This window comes from Haplochromis burtoni, unplaced genomic scaffold (genome assembly GCF_018398535.1).
Source record: "Haplochromis burtoni strain Fernald_Lab_line unplaced genomic scaffold, NCSU_Asbu1 Contig_83, whole genome shotgun sequence".
In the NCBI taxonomy this organism is placed as follows: domain Eukaryota; kingdom Metazoa; phylum Chordata; class Actinopteri; order Cichliformes; family Cichlidae; genus Haplochromis; species Haplochromis burtoni.
The window spans coordinates 805151-832535 of record NW_024582444.1 but is presented as its reverse complement, the minus strand read 5'-3'; the positions used below and the strand labels follow the sequence as shown (position 1 = coordinate 832535).

Below are 27385 nucleotides of genomic sequence, written 5' to 3'. Positions count from 1 at the left end.
GAATATCAAACTGAATTCACATTTATATTCCCAAATTTTAATTGACAAACTGGACTTTCTTGAGTGCATAACGTTCAATCACAAAAATTAATTTATCTAATTAGTAATGAAATAAATGAAATTTTAAGGGTGTTTTTCTATTTATTTCCATTTTTATATATTTATCTATATTTTAACATGAACAAATATCATTTTGATTGAAGCGTTTGTGCATACATTTGGACTAACCGTTACAGAAACAACATTTTTGTAATAACAAATATTGTTCATTTAAAGTGGACGTGGCATAAACTGTTCATTGTGTGTTGGTCTAACCAATTAATAAGCACTGTACGTGTGCGGTCTTGTGAAGCATTTGCAGAAAAACTCATTGTGGGTCTCTGACATGCATCTTCCAGATGGTTTCTTAGTTGAAACCAGCAGCTCCAGTACGATGACACAGCCTTCTCCGGTGACAAATATTACCTCTACAACCACAATACCATCCTCCACACCCTTTTCTACCACCGAATTTAGACCCCCAACCACAAGCATCATCACAAGTACAAGTTCTACTACCGTAGCCACGCCCATGACCATTGCCACAAACCCTGAAAATGTCTCCGGTCAGTTTCACAACTGCATGTACGGTTCATCTGACATCATAAATTACTTGGTGAAAACTTTCTGATCTGTCTCAATTTCCTTTGCAGAACTGTATTTTCAGGTTAAGGTGAACGTGTCCATAACAGGCGGCTGTGACTCAGAACAGATCCTTAGGTCCTGGGTAAGTCTTACAGAACACCCAAGCTCTTATTTTAAGATACAGGAAACTATTTTTCCTTCACCTGGTTAAATATAGGGGTGTAAAATCCTGACAGCAGAAGTAATGCAGTAAAATGAATGCTAACTTCCTCTTCACAGCTCAACAATAGCCTACCAAACAACTTGATGACAGTGCTTGAATTTCAGCTGGTCCCCAAAGCTCAAAGGTAGAGTACCACACATCAACTCACCCAGAAATATGTCACATTCTGATGAACGCAAAGGTCTTTCAATTTGAACAACTTAAGTTACTGATCTCACTTCCAGAAATCATCCTAAGCTGCAGTCAGAATACCCTACCAGAGTAAGTAAGCATAAAAAATATGTCAGTGCCTTCTTAAACCAAAAGGCTGTTTCTCCCCTGAAAGCTTCATCTTCATCTTTTTTACTCTTTCCCAGGTATTAGCAGACACAGTTTCAAGGTAAGCTTTGTGTGTCTCCGTACAATTTTATTTAGAACTGATTACAATAAACAAAAAATTTGAAATTCTGCCTGGAGGAGGAGGAAACTGGCTGCTACTTTGTTCATTTTTATTTGCCTTTACGCAGATAATATTAAAAAAGTATAACATCATGATGTTATATTTGCTATGTACATGAGCGCATTGTCATTCTGCAAACCATATTTAGCTCTGTTACTTCCAGAAGAGAGAGCTGTATTTTCCAGGTCCAAGTCATGATGCAGTCAGACATACATGAAATCGAAGAGAAGATACGAAACATACTGCTGACACCTTATAATCAGGGGTCCATCTCCATACTCACTGAGGACATAGAGATAAGCCAGATACGTGAGTTCAAAAAAAAAAGGGGGGGGGGACCCAGCCCTGAAAATCTTCTCATTTTGATCTCTTTCTCAAACATCTCAATGTTCCAGTGTCGTTTAAGTGCAATGCAGAAATGCGCCAAACCCTGAAAGGCCTGTTTGTGTGGCCTGAAACTTCAGGAGGAGAAACTGCCAATCAAACGTGCCCAAAGAACCCGGACCACCACGCCACTCGACACTGGTGAGAGCTCGGACTGTTAATCATTTTTCATTTGTAGTCCAAGTGAAACATCTCACAAAATATGCGATTAAATGGCAACAAGTCAGTGACATGGTTGAGCTTAAAAGCAGCATAGTGTGAAAGACTGCTGGGCAACTCGCTGCAATGAATCTGTGGGTTTCGTCATCTATGTAGGTGACTTTTTTTAAAAGCTTAGAATTATCAGGGCTGCTGGATTTGTCTACTCAACAATATAAACCTTTACTAGTGAAAAAACATTAAAAAAATTACTGGGCTTCATCCTCTTGATGCCCTGGATATCTGCAGCTAAAGTAATGGAAATCAATCCAGCAGTAAAGATTTATTAGACCAACACTGCTAAAGTACACATGCTCTGACATTTGTCCTCATGTTTACAGTTGAAGTGTGCTGTGTGTTTTATGTATTTGTCTGGCTGATAAATTTAACACATGGATACGTACGAGTCTGAGTATTAATCACATCCGTTGGTATACATTTATATGGCTTTACTGCTGTTCTAAAGACTGCGTGTTGACTCAGTGTCACAACACTCAGTGATGGCTCTGCTGTAAATGCATTAATCAAGACCTCAGTGTCACTAATGAGAGGTTAAATGATCGGTAATTCTCAGAATCAAAATGGCTCACAGCTGTGTGAGGTCTCACATAATGTCACCAATCCATCCAATTAACCTCATTTCTGTTGTTGGGTAGTTAGCCGATGCCATTTATTTTCCAGTAAGAGTGCGGCTAGCAAATGTTGATATGCAACATGCTGAGGTGGCAGTATAACCAGATGATGAAAAATTTAAAAAAAGGTTAAAGGTTTTACTCTCTGCAGATTTTTTTATGCATTCTCCCTCTGTCCACCTTCTGTTTGACAGTAAAGGCAAGCTCAATACCCATTGGATGGCTCCAGAGCTGGAAGACTGTGGTCCAGTGGTGGAGACCATCCCTGACCTGTACCATGTCAGTGTAACTGCCGGTCAGTCACAGACTTTTTCCCCAGCTCTAAAATTACCCAAACATCTGTATTTCCAACATAAACCCTGTTACATATTAGACATGTGCTGTGTTACAAGTTAGAATGGGATAAAAATGCCTGTTTCACAAGTTGTGCCATTTAACTTCCAGATAGTGCTCAGGATGTGGTAGATATGATTGAAGTTTTACTGAGTAACCACTCCACACTCAACTATGATGAACTGACGATAGTCCTCAACAAGCTGCAGGACATCATTAACGTCAGTGTGGTCACACCAGAGCTGGGCCAAGCTCTTCTCAACATTATTTCAAACATACTGAAATCTGAGAGCAACCTGGTGCCTTTTACTAACAAGTAAGGAATGAATGCAGAGCGAGAAATAAACTTTTCCAACAATCTGATGTGGGGACACTAAAATCTTCTGTTTTCTCTCCAGCATCCTGAATATTACAGAAGCAATGGGAGACAGGATAGTGGGTTATGAGGGTTCCTCCACCCTGGTCGCTCCAGCCATCGGCATCGCAGTGGTGGATGTAGTTCCTGGAGAGTTTAACAGTTTAATGATTGGAGTGGCGTCTGATGCTACTGGCAAAAAACCCGAGGTCGGCAAAATTTCTCTGTAAATTTTCTTCCTCATTCTGTTGCTCGCTTCGAACTTCAGCAGGTCTACTCGACTATGTCTACAAGGCTGCTGCCATGTGATTGGCTGATTTAATATTTTGTCATTTGCCCCATCTCTCTCCCCTCGCTCCATCTCAGCAGCTTGCTTCCTCTTCCTAAACCTGGTTCTGTTGGAGGTCTCTTCCTGTTAAAAGGGAGTTTTTCCTTCCCAATGTTGCCAAGTGCTTGTTCATAAGGCAGTCCTGTGCTTGTTGGGGTTCCTCTCTAATATTGTAGGGTCTTTATGTTATAATATAAAGTGCCTACAGGCCACTGTTGTTGTCAACTGGAACTATATAAATAAAACTGAATGTCTGCATTAAGAAGCAGGTGAACAGGTGTTACAAAAGGTTTCCACAGGTGGAATAAAACATGCTACTTTGAACCAATAAATGTAGGCTTTTCTACAGTCATTGCTTTGAACAGTGCTGTTTGCAGCAGCTTGAAACTGACACTAAACATGGTCTTTCTTGGCGATATTTAAGCAAACATACAGATGAGTCTGTACTTACCGCATTAATGCTGCTCAAATTGTCTGCAGTGTATCTCAGAAATCAACGGTGCTGTTAGCTGAAACATGTTGCCTGAGCTTTAAAAAGAATTAAGAAAATTTGTCTTTATAGATTTTTATCAACAGGTATCCCCTCAACAGCACACTGGCTTTCATCTCCCTCCCATCTGCCCTGCAGCACTGCTTCCCCCAACAAGCCCCAAATCAGACCCCACCGAGAATCCAGTTTCAGTTCTACGCCATCGCGTCGCTCTTTAAGGTGGTATTTTCTATGAAGCCACTTCTTTGTGAAGAATTGCTCCTAGATGCTTATTAGTGAAACATGTTATTCATATGTACTGTGTTTTAACTTCAGGGGAGACAAATAGATCAGACCCTCAACACTTTTGTGGTGGCAGCCAGTGTGACCAACGCCAGCTGTCCAATCAAAGACCTGGAAGAAGATATTGAAGTCACACTCCAACATCTTATACCAAACACAGTAGGAGAGGTTGTTCTATCAATATACACTGCGTGTGATGAAAGCACCTTTAATCAATGAATGCATTAATGTTTCTTTTGTCTCTGATTAAGCCTTACAAGCAGGTCGAGTGTGTGTACTGGAACTTCAATAAAAACAGTACGTCCTGATCTCAGTCCTATTCTTCCAAATCAAATCAACTCTGGAAGAAGCGGGCCACATTAAACATTACTCTTCTCATGCAGATGGACAAGGAGACTGGGACAATTATGGATGTCGGAAATACAACAGCAGCCCTTACTACACAACCTGCCTGTGTGATCATCTCACACACTTTGGAGTTCTTCTGGTACAAACTACTACTTTAATATTGTTTTTCTGTTTCCTAAAAAGCACATTTTGGCAGAGCACTTTAAAGTTTTGGTAACGGCAGCAACAACACACACACTACTAATTATGTTTTTCTTTTTCTTGTATCAAACTGAATTGCAGTGGTGTCAATATGCTTTGACCAGGCTTAACCAGCAGAGGGCACTAAAGGAATAATATTTAAAAATAAACTACTGCAAAGAAAAGTTTGAAACAGTTCATTATGTTCGAGTAACTCCCGACAACATATACTGTAATGGGATTGCTGTTTTGCAACAATTGCACCATTATTAATAATAATAAATATGAGAAATGCCTCCTGGGCTATTCAGTACCAAGAACGCCAAAATTAAATGAATAAATTCATCATTAAATAATTAAATGTGTCTGTAATTAATTAAAAATTGAAATAAATACATAATGTATTGAATCTATAATTAATTTCTAATACATTTTATTTAAAAAGATTTACTTATTTCGCTAATTATTCCATGGTTTCTGTGGTGCAGACCAGTGTCCCTTATTCATTACTCTGTGGCTTTCAGCCTACAGAGTAATGAATGCCTACCGAAGAGGACTTTTTTAACCACTTTAAATTATTTGATTAACAAGTTGTTTCCTTTACATAAATTAATGTCAGATTTTTTCCCCTATATAATTAAACACAATAAAAATCCATAAAACCCCATTCCTATACTTTATCACTGAGCTATGATGAAACTAATTTTACTATAAGTGCTAGAGATAGTAAAAAGTGTTTCAGTGTAGTAGTGGTTAGACAGATGCCAAGAGCTAATAATGCACACTGGAAAATACAGCCCTGTAACCAAACGTCTCCATGTCTCCAGGATGTCGCCAGGACTCAGTTGGACCCTGCTAATGAGCAGATCCTGACCATTATCACCTATCTTGGTTGTGGAGTCTCGTCACTCTTCTTGGGAATTACCGTTCTCACGTACACGGCTTTCGAGTAAGCGTTTTCTGCTTACATGCAGCACAGATCTGTGGGTGCTACTACAGGCCTGTCAACACCAATTCAAATGTATGAGAAAAACTATTGTTTTAAGTGAGGCACACATTGTTTTCAGTGTTAGAAAACAGCAAAGGATATGCTGAAGTTTCACTGTCATGGTGGTATTTTAATGCATGCATTTCTCAGGTTTGTTGAGTTTACTTCACTGCTAAAGGTTTTTCTGTACGTGTATCTACATGTAGCACAAAAGTATCATAGTACCTAACCTCTCGACTTTCTCCACGATGTCTATATCTCTCTTAGAAAGCTTCGTAGAGACTACCCCTCTCAGATTCTCATCAACCTCTCTCTGGCCCTGCTGGGCTTGAATCTGGTGTTTCTGGTCAACTCCTGGCTGTCCTCCTGGGGTCTGTACCCTCTCTGCGTGGCTGTGGCCTCCACCCTGCACTACTTCCTGCTTGCATCATTCACCTGGATGGGATTAGAGGCCGTTAACATGTACTTTGCCCTTGTTAAAGTATTCAACGCCTACGTGCCCTCTTATATGCTCAAGTTTTGTTTTCTGGGATGGGGTGAGTCACATTTTTGCATGACTGAATTTTAGTTAATGGCAACACAGAAAACATTATTACTTATATGGTGTGATGACAGCTCATAAAAATCTCTAATGGGACGCATTATGCTCATTTCCAGGTCCATCTCTAGATCGTTAGACTCTAGCAGAGATGCTCTGCATGAGTCACGGTTCCAAAATAATCTTTATCATATACTGGGCCCCAGTGCAGAGTATTAAACCATTTTGCTCCTCTGCCTTTAGGTCACCTTCTGATTGGCTGCACCTCACCAAATCAAAATTTAAACAGCAGATGGAGGGAACTGGGCCATATTAATGATTTCCCCTCTTTCTGAAATCATAAAGAGAATAAACTGCCTGACAAGGAGCTTTTTGAGCAGTGTGACACCTAAACTATAGCCTCACAGCGATTACTTAAGAGTTTGGGTATTTTTAATATGATCATCAACAATTCTAAAAGTGCATTACATTAGACAGCTATTTTTATATAACAAAAAGGGTTAATTTTAAAAGCAATTATATTTTCTGTTTAATATTTTTCGGAGGGTATGACATTGTAAGTACATACCCTTGTATGTATTTGAAATCTCCATCCAGGGCTTCCTCTGGTGATTTGCATCCTGGTGCTCATCGTGAACAAAGAGGCCTACGGCAGTCACATCTACACAGACACTTCTTCTTCTACCTTACAGCTGCTGGACAACTCTGATAACTTGTGAGTTTTGGATTCATCTTTTATTCATTTTTCATATCTTGATACATACTTGATGATCTGAAGAGAGTTGAAGGTTTCATTCAGCTTTCACATAGAATCTCTCTCTATCTTTCTATCTAAAGAATCTATATCTATCTCTTAGCTGGAAAAAAATGAATATCACAACATATTTTCTCCAATTACAAAAGCAAATCCATGATGTAAAACCACAAATCTTCAAAAATAGATAAAACCATTTCCTTCACATTTTATTTTCAGCCAGATCAAGCTGATCTGATGTCATATTGGAAGTCATGTAACATGGTATTACACTCTCGGGCTATCCAAACACATGATTCAAGAATGATAAGTCAGTAAGACGTTTTCATTAGTTGCAGAAGGTTCAAATACGACCACACTGATCATTCATCGTGTTCACTGATCTCGTCTACTAATGCCTCGTCTGTCTTTTTCCTGTTTGTCACCCTCCCAGCTGCTGGCTCCAGGACGATGTGACATTTTATGTGTCTGTGGTTGCCTACGCTGTGTTCATCTTTCTCTTCAACACCGGGGTAAATCATTTCACATTTCATTAAAGATTTTACTTGTCAGATTGTTATGTGTTCTCCTTATTCCTTTTAAATTCAACATTTTTCATTTGTTTCTATATCAGGATTTAACAGGCAACGTTTTTGATAATCAGTACAGACTGGATAACTTGTCTTCAGAAACATTTTTTATGGCACAGATTCAACAAGTTGCTGGAAAGATTCCTGAAACATTTTGGTATCCATTGACATGGCAGCATCACACAATTGCTGCAGATTTGTCAGCTGCGTGTCCATGATGTCAATCTTACGTTTTACCTAATCTGGTGATCACTGAGGCCTGGTGACTGTGAAGGCCATCTAAGAACCATAAATTCACTGCCATGTTTAAGGAACCAGTTTGAAATTTTCAGAAATTTTTGACATGGTGAATTATCCTGCTGCAGCAACCATGAGAAGATGGGTACGCTGTGATCAAAGAGGAATGGAGATGGTGAGAAATAATACTCAAGCAACTTGTGGCATTTGAATGATGCTCAGATGGTACGAAGTGGCCCAAAGTGTGCCTAGAAAATATTCCCAACACCCTTACACCACCAGCAGCCTGAACTGTTGATATAACGCAGGATGGATCCATGCTTTAATGTTGTTTATACCAAATTATGATAATCAGAACTGATCATCAGAAATCTTCATTCTGATGCTCAGCCTGAATTTCCGCAGGTTGCCTTGACCATGTCTACATACCTAAATGCACTGAGCTGCTGCCATGTGATTGGCTGACTAGACATTTGCATTAATGAGCAGCTGAACAGTTTTATCTAACAAAGTGGCTGGTGGAGTTAGAAAAAAAACCCTTCATATTAGACACATTCTTTATTACTGTGTAAATTTGCTTTTGACCCTTTTACCATTTGCCTGTAATCCAACCACTCTGAGGCTTCTTTTCAATCTCCTCTTAGGTTTTTGTGGTGGTTCTAATCCAGATTCGACGTATGCGAGCCAACAGCCCGGCGGGGACCAGGAGTGGAGTCATGCAGGACTTGAAAGGAGTTGCCAGTCTAACCTTGTTACTGGGGCTAACATGGACTCTTGGCTTCTTTGGCTGGGGGCCAGGCAGAATAGTTCTGCTGTATCTGTTCTCTGGACTCAACAGCCTGCAAGGTTGTCCTTTTGTACAGAGGCAGTTAATGAAAGCTCGATAACATCCAGATAGAATTTTATTTTAAGTTTGAAAGTCATCAAGCTTATTTTTACCATATAAGTAACTGTTTAGCCTCAATCTGTTGAGTCAAAACTATTTTGAGAAGTAAGGATAGTGTAATATGCCAAAGATCAAACATTATAAACATGCACGGACTTGTAAAAAGATGGTGCTTTACTTTTAAGAAGACGACCTTTTGGGTGTTGTTGTGGATTTATTTATTGTGTGAAATTTTGCTAACCACGTGTGCAGTTTTCCACAACAACCCGCTTTGCAACCGGAGTTCAAAAGAAGCTCGGATGAGGGGAAAAAAAAAAGATGAAAAGGAAGATTTCAAACAGCCAAATGATGCAACCATATCACAACAGCTTTCACCTCTACTGATCTCTCTTATAATACTTTCTTTTGTATGAGTGAAGCAACCACCGCTGTTTACTTCTCTATATGAAATTATTCCAGAGAAAATTAGAAATACCTGCGCGAGGAACAAAGAGCTTCAAACCCAGATCTTATCTAATCTTGAGCTCACGACCTTTTCTTACTTTTCTATTTGCTGCAGGACTTTTCATATTCTTCTTCCACTGTTTAATGAAGGAGAATGTCAGGAAACAGTGGAGGATTCACCTCTGCTTTGGCCGTTTTCGACTTGAGGAGCACTCTGGTATGAGACCCACATGTAACACAGTGTGACCTCATCAATTCAGTTCAGTTACTTTTATGGCAACCTTTTTGTCGAGGCTCATAAAGTAGTACTGAAATTAGTACATGATACTGATACTATGCAAAGACTCGATCACACTCAATCTAACAAATCTGTTTGTTTTGTTTGGTGCTGTTAAAAGTTCAACTTATGGGGTAACTTGCAATGAAAGCAAAGCAGCAAACACTACTTTGGGCTTCACTTATATTACTTGTCTGCCACTGTTGTCCAGAATGGAGCAACTCTGCTTCGATTGGAGCTCAGGCAAAGCCCAAAACAAATCCTCCGGGAGCAATAAGACCATCAGTCGGCTCAACTAAGTCCTCCTCCACAGATAGCACGTCAGCTTCCTCCAACTACAGCCAGCGAGATTCATCCTGCAAGAGACCAGATCTGGGTGAGAAAACCAGGCACCACACGTCCTGACTAAACTCATAACTATGATTCGGTCAAGACATTTCAGTACACTTATCATGAGCAAGATAAATTAAGTACATGATGACATTTCAGCGAGACGTTCATTCTTCGGTGGACTTTCCTCTGTTGACATTAAACTTCCTTGGTTCTAATCTGTTATAAGACATTTAAGCTTACAATTAAAAGTTACAGTTCATCCTGTTTAGATTCAGGCTCCTTAAAGTAAAACGATGATCACCGATCACCGTTGCATTCAGCTGCCAAAATTCACACTGAAGGTCACTGCTTACATTAATGAGACTGCACTGACGTCAAGTAATTACCAGGCTTTGTAATTAAGCTGGTTTAGACAGAAGTAAAAGGACATGTCTGTTATTCCTTAAAAAGGTTTCCGTCAACCATCTGACAGCTCAATTTCAGTTTAAACTCCCAGGTATACATTCTTCTCACACACACAGGTTTTTCACACCTCTGAATTGCTCACAGATGTTTAATTATCTTGTAGGCCTTTTTATGAATTCGTTGGCGCTTCCTCAACCTCAGAGAAGCCCTTTGGGTCCGGGAGGTCCGCCTTCCTGCAGAGGGGTCAGCCCAACACCTGGCTGCAGGAATCACGTGCTTCACTAGCAAGAATAAAGAAGAGCGCAACACATTGACTACCACTAAAGATTTGTCTTAGTGTTTTTAGCCATGCAACAGGAAACTGATCAGAAATTTTGCAAATATTTATTATTAAATAAATCAATAATGTCAACTGATTCAATGTTTAGCAACTACCACTAATACAGCACTGCTTCAACCTAATGCAGTTTTATCGTGTTTAATTATTGTAGCGATTTGTGTGTCTGCAGCATCAAACTGTGTGAATGACATGTTGTGTTTTTTTTTAATTCTGAAACTTTCCAGAGTGGACATATTTTACAAAATGAAAGTTATTCCATGAGGATAAGCGTAAAAAAACAACAACAAAAAGAAAAAAAACAAACAAGACCCACAGTCAAGTTTCCACAGTCCCTTTCTTAACCAGCACGATACGGCACTTGCGGGTAACATTTAATGAGGCTGCCTGCTGATGATCTGTTACTCAGTCTAAGGACTGTGATGCTCTTCTGCTCTTGATCAGTTGAGTACTGGTGCCTTTTTTTCCCCCTCCTTTGTGTTGTTCTGAGAATAAAGGCGAGCACAGCGTCGTACAAAATCTTTAGTTATTCGGCACTTTCCCACATTGACTAAATTATTAGAACCGTAACGGAGATATGCTTCAGAAAAAAGTTTGTTTATTTGAGACTATAACCCAACCCAAAGGCTGATACTGTACACACATAACAAGCCAGAAAAAAATCAATGTTTTAACCAGCATAACCAATTTCTGCTGAGCAAATTATTTTTCTAATGATCGTTTTAAATGATATACATGTAGGTAACCCAGAATGTCACTGGACCACAGAAACAAAGTGTATTTAGTTATTCCATTAAAATCCTCAATAATTTAGAATAAATAAATGTCATTCAGAATTCTTCTCTGCTTAAATGTTATTTTAGATTAAAAAACATAAAACAAATATGCTTTTATTTCAGAATCAGGCACACTGGAAAGTGATCCCAAAGTTTTAAGCACCTGTTATATACCACAACTACACACAGTCTAAGCATAGTGTACTTTAATTCAGGATAACCACAGATGCAATCCATGCGATGTCAGACCAAATTAAACTGCAAGCATCGCTGCAGCTTCATTAGATATCGTTTTTCATGCAATTCTATTGTTTTTGTTTTTGCTAAATATTGTAAAAGAGCCTGTAATTATGGAGACACGAGCAGTTGCATCAGTTCCAAGGAGGAGTTGGTTGCCAAGCAACTGGTGAGTAGAGCCATGGTGACAATGAACCGTGGTACCACACAGTTTGTGTAAGAAAAAAAAAAAGTATTAAATTTAAGATGACAGAAGTCTCACTGTGTTCATCTTTATCCTAATTTCTTTTGCCAGAAACTGTTCTCAAACCAAACAACTCCACAACCATCCCTCAATCAGCTCACAGACGGAAAGATCACCACACTTTATTCTTTCGTGGCTGCGAGTGCCATTTTGTTTGTGTAAATTCTGACACCTTTGTTCTGATCAACATATGATGTTTCTGAATAATTAGTCTAATTATGGACGTCTCTGCTGCTCATTTTAGAGAGCCCATGGAAACAAGTGTTTTTAAGCTAGCGCAGTCTCTGTATGCTTTAATCATGCAGCTGCCATTCTTTGAGACGGGCTTGTAGCAATGTGGAGTCACAACTTATCCATCTCCCAGCACGATGCGTGAGAGCTTACTAAGGATATTTTTGTTTTATATTGCCTGTCTCACCTTTGCATCTGCAAAAAAGCTGGTGACAGTTCTGTCACGCTTCACCTTTCACTTCAAAAATACAAGAGAGGTGTTGATTGAATTGACAGGTAAATTCTGAAGTTGTAGTTTTCGAGCTGTACAAGTTCCTGATTAATTAATACACGTGGAAAACAACACAACGTTGTGCAATAGAAAATAATACAGAGAACGTGTGTTAATATCTAACATTTAAAACTAAAGAAAACATTTATTTTTCTCCATTTTACTTCATCTTAAGTTACTATTAAACACAAGAGAACACATGGACCTCATGACAGACCTTATTTTGGTTCTTCAGGTGCTGATTTTACTCTGACTGGACTTAGTTTGGCTACAAATGCACAAAAAATAAATGAAATAATTCACATTTAAAAATGGTCAAATGTTGAAAATAGTGAATGGCAGTAATATTAAATAAAAAACGCACACAGTTACCTTTTCATAACACGAGCTCCATAAAAGGAATTGTTCATTTTCAAGCTTCTGGCAATAATGTTGCTCAGTTCTACTTGACACGACAGAGAAAATGTTCCCCATTTTGTGCACTGTTAGCCTTTGAGCGATGTGTTTCCACCCACAACTCATTCAAACTGACTCCTTCAGTCTGGTGCACAACAGCAGGGCCTTGTTTATTTTTCTCAAACACCTACACAAACTGAAAACTCTAATGTCGTAGATAAAACAAAACTACAATTACTGTTGAAGGTAATTAGCAAAGTGCAGAGAAGAACAGCAAATCAAATCTCTCAAGGAACTTGGGTAAACATCGGCATGACGGGTTTCCAGCCGCGAGTTCAAGCGCTAAAGCAATCCACCAGCTTTTTGGAATTCCACAGTCCTGCGTGGTTTTCCAGGAACTGCTGTCTCACCAGCTCTTTGACCGTCTGGTAGACACTGGCTTCGACCTATAAAAGAATAAAACCATTTACATCATCAGACATCACATAAGTGAACTAAAAAGCCAACCTTCTATTACTCATCAAATGGAAAGCTTTGCACAGTTCACACTGAGGATTCACAAACCTTGACACTGTGGTACGTGGGAAGCTCCAGCAGATAGGTGTGCCCACCCAGCTGTGCAACTTTGAGGAAATAACTGTAGAGGGCTCTCTTGCAAAGTCTGCTTGAGTAGCCAGGCACGCTCACAGAAGGAGAGCTGGAGAAACATTAAAATCCACCATTAACATTTTTCCAACAGTTAAGGTTTCCCACACATTACTTAAATTTGCTTTATGGTGCATTTGTCCTCTTTAAGTTTTCATTATACAACAAAAGATATACTATTTTTAATGCAAGCAATTTTTAGGATACTCCCTCCCCCCCCACACACATTTCTTCTTAAAACTGCCGTTGAAGATTTTATTAGAAAAGAACAAAAAGACAGGAAGGTGAAGAGAAAAAGGGGAAATGATTGAAAAGGACCTGGGGCAGAAACGAATGCAGGCCACTATAGTAAGCTCTCTTCCTCTGGTACATGTAATGCACGCTCTACCAGGTGAGCTACAAATTATTTAAAGCTTTAAAAAACACTTTTCAGCTGTGGAGATTATGTGACCAGCAGCTAAGAAGGAAATGAAAATTGCCATTCCTCTTCCTGTTTTTGCTGTGCAATCAAACCTTCATTTTCCTGGAAATTATTTGCAGCCACTGGATATTAATGCTGATGGTGTCATTCTGCCACAATGCAATCAATAAAAAAACATATTTTGCAGCACAAAAGTTGTCCTTTGTTAATTGAAATGCATTTTCCACCTGACAAGATTCAACTTTTCAATTCTGTATCATTTAATGTCCACATTCTTCCTTCGTTTGCAGTCCAACTTCATGTACAGGCACTGCTCATATTGACATGATACAACAATGTATCCAAAAGCTGTTACGGCTATCAGTTTGAATTGGGAGCCCGATTAAATACTCACACCTTCTTATTTAACCATATTAGACAATGTACAGTGATTGCAGCCAATTAGCCAGAAGCAGTGAGGCATTTAGGGTATGATACCCTCCAAAAACCAAAAACTATAAATGAAAAACATGTCCTCTCATTGCAGCACTGCAGCACTGTTTTTTGACCTTTATAGCAGATGCAATGCTACTCTGGTGGGGACACTCTCTGCTTCAGAGCTTATTTGTGCTAAACATGTCTGGCGAGACAATTTTATCACACTGCCGAGGTAAAGTGTGGCTGTGGTCTGGCTGAGAGAAAGAGAGGAAGGGTTTCCTGCAGGCAGCACTTACCACTACCACTAACACATTTCTTAGGGGATACTCTGGAGTGAGACCCAGGGGAGGAACCCAGCAGCCTAAACAGACAAAATGTTGAGGAGGAATTGAGTGTGACTGCACTCACAGAAGCTGACATTAGCAGAGCCTGTTCAGGGAGACTCATTTTCAAATAATTTAAGGTCTCTTCAATGTTCCCTCTAATTTTTCATGTGTCTGAGCGAACACTGTGAGCAACAGCAGACGTGTGCACTGTGGTCACGCCAGCATCCAAGTTACATGGTTTATTAAAATAATCAAATTACAGCATTTACATTCATGCTAGACTACTTTTAATTAACTGCTTTAGCCCACTTACAATGAAAATTAAAAAAAAAAAATGTTGTTCATGGCCTGTGTAGTATGTTAACACTATTGGAAGTAAAAATAACTTGGACCCTAATTTTGAAAACACAACTTTCTCTCTTTTTTAATATAAAGCTCTGACTTGTATTATGAGTCTGTGGTCTGGGGAGAGAGTCCTGTAACTCTCTGTCTGCAAAATACAGTATATAATAACCAATATTTGGGCAATTAATTATATAGTTACCTCTAGAGCAGGGCGATATGACCAAAAATATTTATCACGATATAGATTTGAAAATTTGCGATAACGATATAACTGACGATATAATTGACACTAGACAAAATACTTTACAATCCACAACTTTATTAGTTAAAAAGAAAAATCAATGTATTTTCACTTAAAGAAGCTGTTTTTTAAATTTTTTTTTTATCTGCATTAAAGTTGTATAAAAACTTAACAGTGCGAATGTAAATTCCTCGCTGACAGTTTAACCAAAAGGCATTTCCAGTGGAAACTGGCCGACATATCCTCAGCATAACCATGTATAATATCCACAAAACTTAAAAAGAGGTTATACACACACAATACGGTAATATTATGTTGAAGCACAGTACGTATCACTCCACGAGACTCCTGCCTACGATAACCGTAATGCTCCGACACATAATGTACCACATAAAATCGTTTCCAGGTAAGTAAACACAACCAGAATTCAAACATAAGGCACACGTGATTATAAGGGGCACTGTCGATTTTCAGAAAAATCAAAGGATTGATTTTAAGTGTGCCGTATTTTCCAAAAAAAACCGGTAATAACGACGGCCCGCAAGCATGCTCTACCAAAAATAGTGCTTTGTTGTGTATCTGACGGACGAAAGCCAAACCAGTTCCACACCACTGAAGTTGCAGCATTTTTACAAACCAATTCTGGTTCATCCGTTTCATTCAACGATCCGCTTTCGCCCTTCTCATTCTCCGTGCTTTTTCCGCCATGTGCGTATGAAAACAAAGGCACTGCGCATGCGTGTTTTACCCATATTCTATCAGCGATATTTCATTTTCTTGTCGTTGCGCAACATTATACCGGTATTACCGTGAACGGTATGATATGGCCCAGCCCTAGTTACTTCTTCAAAAAAGTAACTGAGTTATGCAAACAACAACGTTTTTGCAGCTGTTTACCTAAAAATGCAGCCAAGGCGTTTTTTAAAAATAAAAATTTCAAACTATTTAAAGAACAATCAGCTGTTCTGCATCAAATTTGATGCCACACAAATTATTTGTGCCACTCCAAAAAATAATTTCTGTCCACTATGAGATAAAGGAGAACAACAGCCTGATACCTGCAGGCCTGACAACAGGAGATGTATCACTCCTGTATCACCTGTAACATTCAGTAGTTGCCTCATTGTTCTGACACACACACACACACACACACACAACAAAACTACACTACACACTAACTACAAAAAATTTGCGCTAAACGTCGCAAATCTCTCACATCTCAAAACACCGCTGTCACTCCTAAAACTTACCCCTTCCTAAACAACTAAATGCCATGTTGCCATATCATTTTTTGATTGGTCGACATGGTACATTGTTCCACCAATAGGAAAAGGTGGGGTTTTTGGTTTTGCTCACAGGTGGAGAGTGCTTTCGAGCGTTTTTCTTATAAAACGCCGTTTTTACCGTTTCTTCCCACAGTAAATATAAACAACGATAGTATTCAGGAAGAAAACCAAACATTGCAGATATTTTTTATCATAACTCTGGTTTTACGTGGCCTATCAACACTATTAAAAAAACTGATATAAAGTCCACAGTTTTTCCATCAATTGTTCCGTCTGTCCTGCTCACATCTCCAATGGTTGTACACGTTGTCATTAACGTGGCTTCACTCCACATCAGCCACGCCGCTTTGCTAGCTAAAACACCGGTGTCGGCACATAAGGACGCTGTCATAGCCTGTCAACCACGTTGATTAGCTGCGTATATACGAATGTGAATCGCATTATTGGTTGGACTATGGGATAAGGTGGCATTGTTCTAATCCCATACGGGAGCAACCAGTTACTTACTAACACTTCAAAACAGAATTGTTTAAGTTTTAATTTCAATTCAGGTTAGATTTTTTTTCTGTGCGCAACGCAGATTTTCTGTGCGCAGAGACCGTGCAAAAAATAGTATTATTGTTATCCATGAACTTTCAAATGTACTGTTTGATTAAATAGGATTCATGTTTTCTTGTTTTTATGACAGGTGGTTGAGTAAATCTGTAAGCACTGAAGATGGAAAGAGAAGTGGAGTCTGAGTACTATTAAAAGAAAGCATGTGGAGAGTGTTGTGGAGGTGAAGAGTGTCAGACAGGATCAGACAAGAGTTTGAATCTGGAAATCAAAGCAGGCATGTTGACTATTAGGTGTGTCTGCAGCACAGGCTGGATGTCAGAAGAGAAAGGAATTCTGGAGTAATTTGTATGAAGTGGTAGAGAGAGGGTGATGATTGGAGCAGATTTCAATGGACATGAAGGAGAAGGGAACAGAGGTGTTGAGGTGGTATTGGGTAGATATGATGTTAAGGAGAGAAATGCAGAAGGTCAGATGGTGGTGGGTTTTGTAAAAAGGATGAAAAGGGCTTCAAGAAAGGGAGGAATCTGGGGTAATGCATAAGACTGGATGAAGGTACACACAGGACTGAATCTTACACATGAGGTTCAATCTGAAAGAGACTGCAGGGAGTTGTCAGGGGAGAATGTAGCTAGGATAGAATGAAATGGAAGCCAGTAGGATGACTCTGGAAAACAAGAGGAAAAAGCAAATGCAGAGGTGAAAGTTAAAGGAGGAAGAATGTTAGTCAGAGTCCAGGGAAGAGTTGAGACAGGCTCTGGGTGATAGGGAAGAATTGCCAGATGACAAACGTACAGATGAAGTGGTGAAGGACACTTCCAAGGATTGAGATAGAAATGTACTAATGAATGAAGAGTGTTTAAAAGGTGGATGGAATACATTGAGGATGATGAATGAAGAAAATGAGAGAAAGGAGGGATAGACAGAGCTGTTGGAGCTAGATCAAGGATAGAGGTGAGCAGCAGTTATGGTTTCATACCAGTTTCTGATTTTCAAATGTTGATGAACACTTACAAGTATAGAGGAGGTCAGAAGGAGTTGCACAGTGTCTTTTTGGACCCAGAGAAAGGATGCCATATCATATCATATCACAGGAACAGTGGGACTAGATGTGGAATTCGAGTGGGACAGAGAAGTACGTGAGAGTGGTCCAGGACATGTGAGGTGTGCAGTAGAAGTGGCAGGTGGGTTCAAAGTGGGGGTGGGATTACATCATCAGGAGTCTCTGTGGACTATGATGTTCATAGACAACATTGAGATCTCTAGTGAGAGTAGGGAGGGAGTAGAAGAGAGCCTGGAGAGGTGGAAGTATGCCCTGAAGAGAAAATGAATGAAAGCCACTAGAGGCAAGACAGAATACGCTTGTGAGTGAGCAGGAGACAGGAGAAGATGAGCTTAAATATCTGGGGTCAACCATCCAAAGCACTAGACTAAGAGCACAACAGAAGAGTGTGCAGGCAGGGTGAGAGTGTGGCGATGAGTGTAGGGGTGATTTGTGACTGAAGGATAGCAGAGTCAAAGAGAAAGTTTACGAGATGGTAATGAGAACTGAAAGGATGTATGGATTGGAGACAGTGATGCTGAAAAAAAAAGAGCAGAAAAGCAAAGTGGAGGTGGAAAATTTGAGGATTTTAAGATTTTTCATTGTGACCAGAATGGAAATGATTAGAATTGAGTTCATCAGAGGAACAGCTCAGGTCGAGTGGTTTGGAGACAAAGCTAGAGAGAGTTGGTGTGACAGAGGAGGATGTTGGGAATAGGATGAGATGGATGCATATGATCTGCTGTGGCAAGCTCTAAAGAGAGCAGCCCTCTGCATACCTCGTGTCCTGAATTCCTGCCTTTAAATTCTCTTCAGAAGTCTATTTTTCTTTGCTTTTTTTTTTTTCTTTCTAAATAGTTGACACTTAAAACCATGGTGTTTGCCTAAAAATAACAGTTCGAGCAAGAGGACAACAGCTGAAATAGGCAGCAACACTGCAGTAAAAGAGCCAAGGCGTTTTTTTAAATAAACATTTCAAACTATTTACAGAACAATCAGCTGTTCTGCATCAATTTGATGCCACACAAATTATTTGTGCCACTCCAAAAAATAATTTCTGTCCACTATGAGATAAAGGAGAACAACAGCCTGATACCTGCAGGCCTGACAACAGGAGATGTATCACTCCTGTAACACCTGTAACATTCAGCAGTCGCCTCATTGTTCTGACACACACAACAAAACTATTGACTACACTACACACTACACACTAACTACACAAGATTTGCGCTAAACGTCGCAAATCTCTCACATCTCAAAACACCGCCGTCACTCCTAAAACTTCCCTTCCTAAACAACTAAATGCCATGTTGCCATATCAGTCTTTGATTGGTCGACATGGTACATTTTTCGACCAATAGGAAAGGTGGGGGTTTTTTTTTGCTCACAGGAGAGTGCTTTCAAGCGTTTTCCTTATAAAACGCCGTTTTTACCGTTTCTTCCCGCAGTAAATATAAACACGATAGTATTCAGGAAGAAAACCAAACATTGCATATTTTTATCATAACTCTGGTTTTACGTGGCCTATCAACACTTAAAAAACTGATATAAAGTCCACACGTTTTTCCATCAATTGTTCCGTCTGTCCTGCTCACATCTCCAATGGTTGTACACGTTGTCATTAACGTGGCTTCACTCCACATCAGCCACGCCGCTTTGCTAGCTAAAACACCAGTGTCGGCACATAAGGACGCTGTCATAGCCTGTCAACGACGTTGATTAGCTGCGTATATACGAATGTGAATCGCATTATTGGCTGGACTATGGGATAAGGTGGCATTGTTCTAATCCCATACGGGAGCAGCCAGTCACTTACTGACTAACACTGCAAAACAGAATTGTTTAAGTTTTAATTTCAATTCAGGTTAGATTTTTTTTCTGTGCGCAACGCAGATTTTCTGTGCGCAGAGACCGTGCAAAAAATAGTATTATTGTTATCCATGAACTTTCAAATGTACTGTTTGATTAAATAGGATTCATGTTTTCTTGTTTTTATGACAGGTGGTTGAGTAAATCTGTAAGCACTGAAGATGGAAAGAGAAGTGGAGTCTGAGTACTATTAAAAGAAAGCATGTGGAGAGTGTTGTGGAGGTGAAGAGTGTCAGACAGGATCAGACAAGAGTTTGAATCTGGAAATCAAAGCAGGCATGTTGACTATTAGGTGTGTCTGCAGCACAGGCTGATGTCAGAAGAGAAGGAATTCTGGAGTAATTGTCAGAGGATCAGACAAGAGTTTGAATCTGGAAATCAAAGCAGGCATGTTGACTATTAGGTGTGTCTGCAGCACAGGCTGGATGTCAGAAGAGAAAGGAATTCTGGAGTAATTTGTATGAAGTGGTAGAGAGAGGGTGATGATTGGAGCAGATTTCAATGGACATGAAGGAGAAGGGAACAGAGGTGTTGAGGTGGTATTGGGTAGATATGATGTTAAGGAGAGAAATGCAGAAGGTCAGATGGTGGTGGGTTTTGTAAAAAGGATGAAAAGGGCTTCAAGAAAGGGAGGAATCTGGGGTAATGCATAAGACTGGATGAAGGTACACACAGGACTGAATCTTACACATGAGGTTCAATCTGAAAGAGACTGCAGGGAGTTGTCAGGGGAGAATGTAGCTAGGATAGAATGAAATGGAAGCCAGTAGGATGACTCTGGAAAACAAGAGGAAAAAGCAAATGCAGAGGTGAAAGTTAAAGGAGGAAGAATGTTAGTCAGAGTCCAGGGAAGAGTTGAGACAGGCTCTGGGTGATAGGGAAGAATTGCCAGATGACAAACGTACAGATTCAATTCAATTCAATTTTATTTATATAGCGCCAAATCACAATATAAGTCCCTCATATAATACAGAGAAAAACCCAACAATCATATGACCCCCTATGAGCAAGCACTTTGGCAACAGTGGGAAGGAAAAACTCCCTTTTAACAGGAAGAAACCTCCGGCAGAACCAGGCTCAGGGAGGGGCGGGCCATCTGCTGCGACCGGTTGGGGTGAGAGAAGGAAGACAGGATAAAGACATGCTGTGGAAGAGAGACAGAGGTTAATAACAGATATGATTCAATGCAGAGAGGTCTATTAACACATAGTGAGTGAGAAAGGTGACTGGAAAGGAAAAACTCAATGCATCATGGGAATCCCCCGGCAGCCTACGTCTATTGCAGCATAACTAAGGGAGGATTCAGGGTCACCTGGTCCAGCCCTAACTATATGCTTTAGCAAAAAGGAAAGTTTTAAGCCTAATCTTAAAAGTAGAGATAGTGTCTGTCTCCCGAATCCAAACTGGAAGCTGGTTCCACAGAAGAGGGGCCTGAAAACTGAAGGCTCTCCCTCCCATTCTACTTTTAAATACTCTAGGAACAACAAGTAGGCCTGCAGAGCAAGAGCGAAGTGCTCTAATAGGGTGATATGGTACTACAAGGTCATTGAGATAAGATGGGGCCTGATTATTTAAGACCTTGTATGTGAGGAGCAGGATTTTGAATTCAATTCTGGATTTAACAGGAAGCCAATGAAGGGAAGCCAAAACAGGAGAAATATGCTCTCTCTTTCTAGTCCCTGTCAGACTCTTGCTGCAGCATTTTGGATTAGCTGAAGGCTTTTCAGTGAGTTTTTTGGACATCCTGATAATAATGAATTACAGTAGTCCAGCCTGGAAGTAATAAATGCATGAACTAGTTTTTCAGCGTCACTCTGAGACAGGATATTTCTAATTTTAGAGATGTTGCGCAAATGGAAGAACGCAGTCTTACATATTTGTTTAATATGTGCATTGAAGGACATGTCCTGGTCAAAAATGACTCCAAGGTTCCTCACAGCGTTACTGGAGGCCAAGGTAATGCCATCCAGAGTAAGAATCTGGTTAGATACCATATTTCTAAGATTTTCAGGGCCGAGTACAATAACCTCAGTTTTATCTGAATTAAGAAGCAGAAAGTTAGCGGCCATCCAGGTCTTTATGTCTTTAAGACATTCCTGCAGTTTAACTAATTGGTGTGTGTTATCTGGCTTCATGGACAGATAGAGCTGGGTGTCATCTGCATAGCAGTGAAAATGTATGCTATGTCTTCTAATGATGCTGCCTAAGGGAAGCATGTATAATGTAAACAGAATTGGTCCTAGCACTGAACCCTGTGGAACTCCATAATTAACCTCAGTGTGTGAAGAGGACTCTCCATTTACATGCACAAACTGGAGTCTATTAGATAGATATGATACAAACCACTGCAGTGCAGTACCTGTAATACCTACAGCATGTTCTAATCGCTCTAATAGGATATTATGGTCGACAGTATCGAATGCTGCACTGAGGTCTAGCAGGACAAGCACAGAGATGAGTCCACTGTCAGAGGCCATAAGAAGATCATTTGTAACCTTCACTAAAGCTGTTTCTGTGCTGTGCTGAGCTCTGAAACCTGACTGAAACTCTTCAAATAAACCATTCCTCTGCAGATGATCTGTTAGCTGTTTGACAACTACTCTTTCAAGGATTTTTGATATGAAAGGAAGGTTGGAGATTGGCCTATAATTAGCTAAGACTGCTGGGTCTAGAGATGGCTTTTTGAGTAAAGGTTTAACTACAGCCAGCTTGAAGGCCTGTGGTACATAGCCGATCATTAGAGATAGGTTGATCATATTTAAGATCGAAGAATTAATTAATGGCAGGACTTCTTTGAGCAGTTTTGTAGGAATGGGGTCTAAAAGACACGTTGATGGTTTGGAGGAAGTAATTATTGAAGTTAACTCAGAAAGATCAATTGGAGAAAAAGAGTCTAACTTAACATCAATGGTACTAAGAGTAGCTGTAGATAATATTACATCTGTGGGATGATTATTGGTAATTTTTTCTCTAATGATAAAAATTTTATTTGTGAAGAAGTTCATGAAGTCATTACTAGTTAACGTTAAAGGGATGGTTGGCTCAACAGAGCTCTGACTTTTGTCAGCCTGGCTACAGTGCTGAAGAGAAACCTGGGGTTGTTCTTATTTTCTTCAATCAGTGATGAATAGTAAGATGTTCTGGCTTTGCGGAGGGCTTTCTTATAAAGCAGCAAACTATTTCTCCAGGCTAAATGATGATCCTCTAAATTTGTGACACGCCATTTCCTCTCCAGATTACGAGTCATCTGCTTTAGGGTACGTGTTTGAGAATTATACCACGGAGTCAGGTACTTCTGATTAGAGACCTTAGTTTTCACAGGAGCTACAGTATCCAGAGTCGTACGTAGTGAGGAGGTGAAATTATTAACAAGATAATCGACTTCTGTTGGGGTAGCGTTCAGATAGCTGCTCTGCTCTATGTTGGTACAGGGCATTGAAGATGATAACAGTGGGTGGATTATATTCTTAAACTTAGTTACAGCGCTTTCAGAAAGACATCTACTTTGATAAAGTCTACTCTCCACCGCTGTGTAATCAATAATTGTAAATGTAAATGTTATCAGGAAATGATCAGACAGGAGAGGGTTTTCAGGAAACACTGTTAAATGTTCAGTTTCTATGCCATATGTTAAAACAAGATCTAGAGTGTGATTAAAGTGGTGGGTGGGTTCTTTTACATTTTGAGAGAAACCAATTGAGTCTAATAACAGATTAAATGCCATGTTGAGGCTGTCATTTTTAGCATCTACATGGATGTTAAAATCACCCACAATAATTATTTTATCTGAGCTCAGAACTAAATCAGATATAAAGTCTGAGAAATCAGACAGAAACTCTGTGTAAGGCCCAGGTGGACGATAGATGATAACAAGTAAGACTGGTTTCTGAGTTTTACAGCTGGGGTGGACGAGGCTAAGCATCAGGCTTTCAAATGAATTAAAAGTCTGTCTTGGTCTTTCATTAATTAATAGGCTGGTGTGAAAAATTGCTGCCACACCGCCCCCTCGGCCTGTGCTTCGAGATTTCTGGTAGTTAGAATGACTCGGGGGTGTTGATTCATTTAAACTAACATAATCATCCTGCTGCAACCAGGTTTCTGTAAGGCAGAGTAAATCAATTTGTTGATCAATTATTAAGTCATGTACTAACAGAGACTTGGAGGAGAGAGACCTAATATTTAATAATCCACATTTCACTGTTTTACTCTTTGGTTCAGATGTGGATACTGTATTGTTCTTTCTTTGTAATTGTTTATGTTTAAGTTGTTTGTTGCTGGTTTTTAGTTTGTTTTTTGTCTGTTTGGAAGCTGACACAGTCTCTATGGAGATGGGTTTTTGGGGGGGTAGCAGGAGGAGAGAAGCTGCAGAGAGGTGTGTAAGACTGCAACTCTGCTTCCTGGTCCCAACTCTGGATAGTCATATTTTGGGGGGTTTAATAAATTTGTCCATATTTCTAGAAATGAGAGCTGCTCCATCCAAAGTGGGATGGATGCCGTCTCTCCTAACAAGACCAGGTTTCCTCCAGAAGGTTTGCCAATTATCTATGAAGCCCACATCGTTTCTGGGACACCACTCAGACAGCCAGCAATTTAAGGAGAACATGCGGCTAAACATGTCACTCCTGGTCTGATTGGGGAGGGGACCAGAGAAAACTACAGAGTCCGACATTGTTTTGGCAAAGTTGCACACCGATTCAATATTGATTTTAGTGACCTCCGATTGGCGTAACCGGGTGTCATTACTGCCGACGTGAATTATGATTTTACTGAATTTACGTTTACCCTTAGCCAGCAGTTTTAAATTTCCTTCAATGTCGCCTGCTCTGGCCCCTGGAAGACAATTGACTATGGTTGCCGGTGTCTCTAGCTTCACATGTCTGAGAACAGAATCACCAATTACCAGAGTTTGACCCCCGGCGGGTGTGTCGCCGAGTGGGGAAAAACGGTTAGACACATGAACGGGTTGGTGGTGTACCTGGGGCTTCTGTTTAGGACTATGCTTCCTCCTCACCGTGACCCAGCCGCCCTCTTTCCCCAGCTGCTTGGGGTCTGCCGGGGAACAGCTAGCGGGGCCTACGCTATCTTCGGCTGCACCAGCTACAGGGGCCTGGCTAGCTACGGGTGAATGAAGGGTGCGAAGCCGAGTCTCCAATTCAGTAATCCTGGCCTCCAGCGCTGCAAATATGCTACATTTGTTACAGATATCATTACTGCTAAAGGAGGCCGAGGAGTAACTAAACATCTGACACAATGAGCAAGAAAGTGCAGGAGGGACAGGTGAAGTAGCCATGGTGCTAACGAGTCGGCTACGAGCTAAGCTAAGCTAGGCTAGCTAGCCATCTAGGCTAGATGAAGTGGTGAAGGACACTTCCAAGGATTGAGATAGAAATGTACTAATGAATGAAGAGTGTTTAAAAGGTGGATGGAATACATTGAGGATGATGAATGAAGAAAATGAGAGAAAGGAGGGATAGACAGAGCTGTTGGAGCTAGATCAAGGATAGAGGTGAGCAGCAGTTATGGTTTCATACCAGTTTCTGATTTTCAAATGTTGATGAACACTTACAAGTATAGAGGAGGTCAGAAGGAGTTGCACAGTGTCTTTTTGGACCCAGAGAAAGGATGCCATATCATATCATATCACAGGAACAGTGGGACTAGATGTGGAATTCGAGTGGGACAGAGAAGTACGTGAGAGTGGTCCAGGACATGTGAGGTGTGCAGTAGAAGTGGCAGGTGGGTTCAAAGTGGGGGTGGGATTACATCATCAGGAGTCTCTGTGGACTATGATGTTCATAGACAACATTGAGATCTCTAGTGAGAGTAGGGAGGGAGTAGAAGAGAGCCTGGAGAGGTGGAAGTATGCCCTGAAGAGAAAATGAATGAAAGCCACTAGAGGCAAGACAGAATACGCTTGTGAGTGAGCAGGAGACAGGAGAAGATGAGCTTAAATATCTGGGGTCAACCATCCAAAGCACTAGACTAAGAGCACAACAGAAGAGTGTGCAGGCAGGGTGAGAGTGTGGCGATGAGTGTAGGGGTGATTTGTGACTGAAGGATAGCAGAGTCAAAGAGAAAGTTTACGAGATGGTAATGAGAACTGAAAGGATGTATGGATTGGAGACAGTGATGCTGAAAAAAAAAGAGCAGAAAAGCAAAGTGGAGGTGGAAAATTTGAGGATTTTAAGATTTTTCATTGTGACCAGAATGGAAATGATTAGAATTGAGTTCATCAGAGGAACAGCTCAGGTCGAGTGGTTTGGAGACAAAGCTAGAGAGAGTTGGTGTGACAGAGGAGGATGTTGGGAATAGGATGAGATGGATGCATATGATCTGCTGTGGCAAGCTCTAAAGAGAGCAGCCCTCTGCATACCTCGTGTCCTGAATTCCTGCCTTTAAATTCTCTTCAGAAGTCTATTTTTCTTTGCTTTTTTTTTTTCTTTCTAAATAGTTGACACTTAAAACCATGGTGTTTGCCTAAAAATAACAGTTCGAGCAAGAGGACAACAGCTGAAATAGGCAGCAACACTGCAGTGGGAAAAAAAAAAAAGGATCTTAAATCTATTTTTGGCTGTAATCTCTGCTCAAGGACAAAACAGCCTCCAGAGAAAGCCATGTCTGTGTCACACTAACTACTGGACATCAGCAGTTGTCGGCAGCAGCAAAGCCCAGTGATGGCAGGAGCCCCAGGCAACACAGAGGCCATGAAAGTAGACAACTCTGACAACAGCTCTACCATTTCTCTACAAATGACAGCACAAGGAAAATTTTCCATACTCGTCCCAAATCTATGGTGTAGAAACACCACATTTTCTAAAAACTTCATCTAATTTATGACAAAGACTGATTTCTTGAAAAAGAAAAAAGGGTCTTACCCCTCCACAATCAAGCCCTTGCTGCTGTCCAAAACTTCAATATCCTGGTCCCCGAGGCACCAGTTGATGCTGAGGTTTTCATGATGCAGCGAGGGCACAACAGGCCCCACGTAGTCCCCGCAGACAAAGACGATGTCATGTTTCTTGTAGGACTGCGGCAGAAAGATCTGCCATCCATCACCCAGTCGCTTGCTGGTGATATCAGACACTTCCTGGTTCATGAGCTTCTGGCCTCCTAAGTAAGATTTTAGAAACACATTTGCAACAGAAAGAAATTAATTTATGCAAAATTTAGTTTGTTATGATGCCACCTTTAGCCAATTACATCTGCAACGTTGAACTGGAATTAAAGCTTGTCAGTATTTCCAATATTTTGAAATGCGTTGGCTCACTATCTTGCTGATACATGGATATGATGACTGATTCTGCTGTACATAGATACTGTGCAAAACTGTTAACCCACCCCTCATTTCTTTATATTTTGCTCATACAGAATAATGCTAATAAAGAATAAACTGAAGCAGACTTGCTTTACTTTTTTTGTAATGGTTTTAAACAATAGTTCTCCAGACTTTCTGAAGGTCTTTCAAAGTTTTACTTTGGCCATTGGCTGCTTTTTCACTC

The 27385-nt window shown here is 40.2% G+C and overlaps 2 protein-coding genes across 4 annotated transcripts in view; one reads left to right on the top strand and one right to left on the bottom strand.

Annotated features, from left to right (window-relative positions):
* Positions 1-433: 433 nt before the first annotated feature.
* Positions 434-11337, top strand: LOC121814787 (adhesion G-protein coupled receptor G4). Its single transcript, XM_042222332.1, has 22 exons — positions 434-605; positions 693-766; positions 904-971; positions 1072-1108; positions 1204-1226; positions 1435-1595; positions 1682-1811; positions 2695-2795; positions 2945-3149; positions 3232-3397; positions 4079-4225; positions 4322-4456; positions 4540-4585; positions 4672-4775; positions 5644-5765; positions 6072-6340; positions 6940-7057; positions 7530-7608; positions 8547-8748; positions 9348-9449; positions 9721-9885; positions 10411-11337. The coding sequence occupies exons 1-22, from the start codon at positions 434-436 to the stop codon at positions 10530-10532; spliced, it is 2748 nt and encodes a 915-aa protein (XP_042078266.1). The 3' UTR covers positions 10533-11337.
* A 1003-nt stretch (positions 11338-12340) lies between these two features.
* adad2 (adenosine deaminase domain containing 2) overlaps positions 12341-27385 on the bottom strand; it is a 25548-nt gene continuing 10503 nt past the window's right edge. The window contains exons 9-11 of one of the 3 annotated variants that reach the window (XM_042222271.1): positions 26762-26996; positions 13304-13436; positions 12341-13185 (exon numbers count right to left, since the gene is read on the bottom strand). In XM_042222271.1, the coding sequence (XP_042078205.1) occupies positions 13075-13185; positions 13304-13436; positions 26762-26996 (479 nt within the window). In that variant the 3' untranslated portion in view covers positions 12341-13074. Of the gene's footprint in view, positions 13186-13303; positions 13437-25148; positions 25544-26761; positions 26997-27385 lie in introns of those variants that run through there. The other 2 variants (XM_042222269.1, XM_042222272.1) reach the window with 2 other exon arrangements.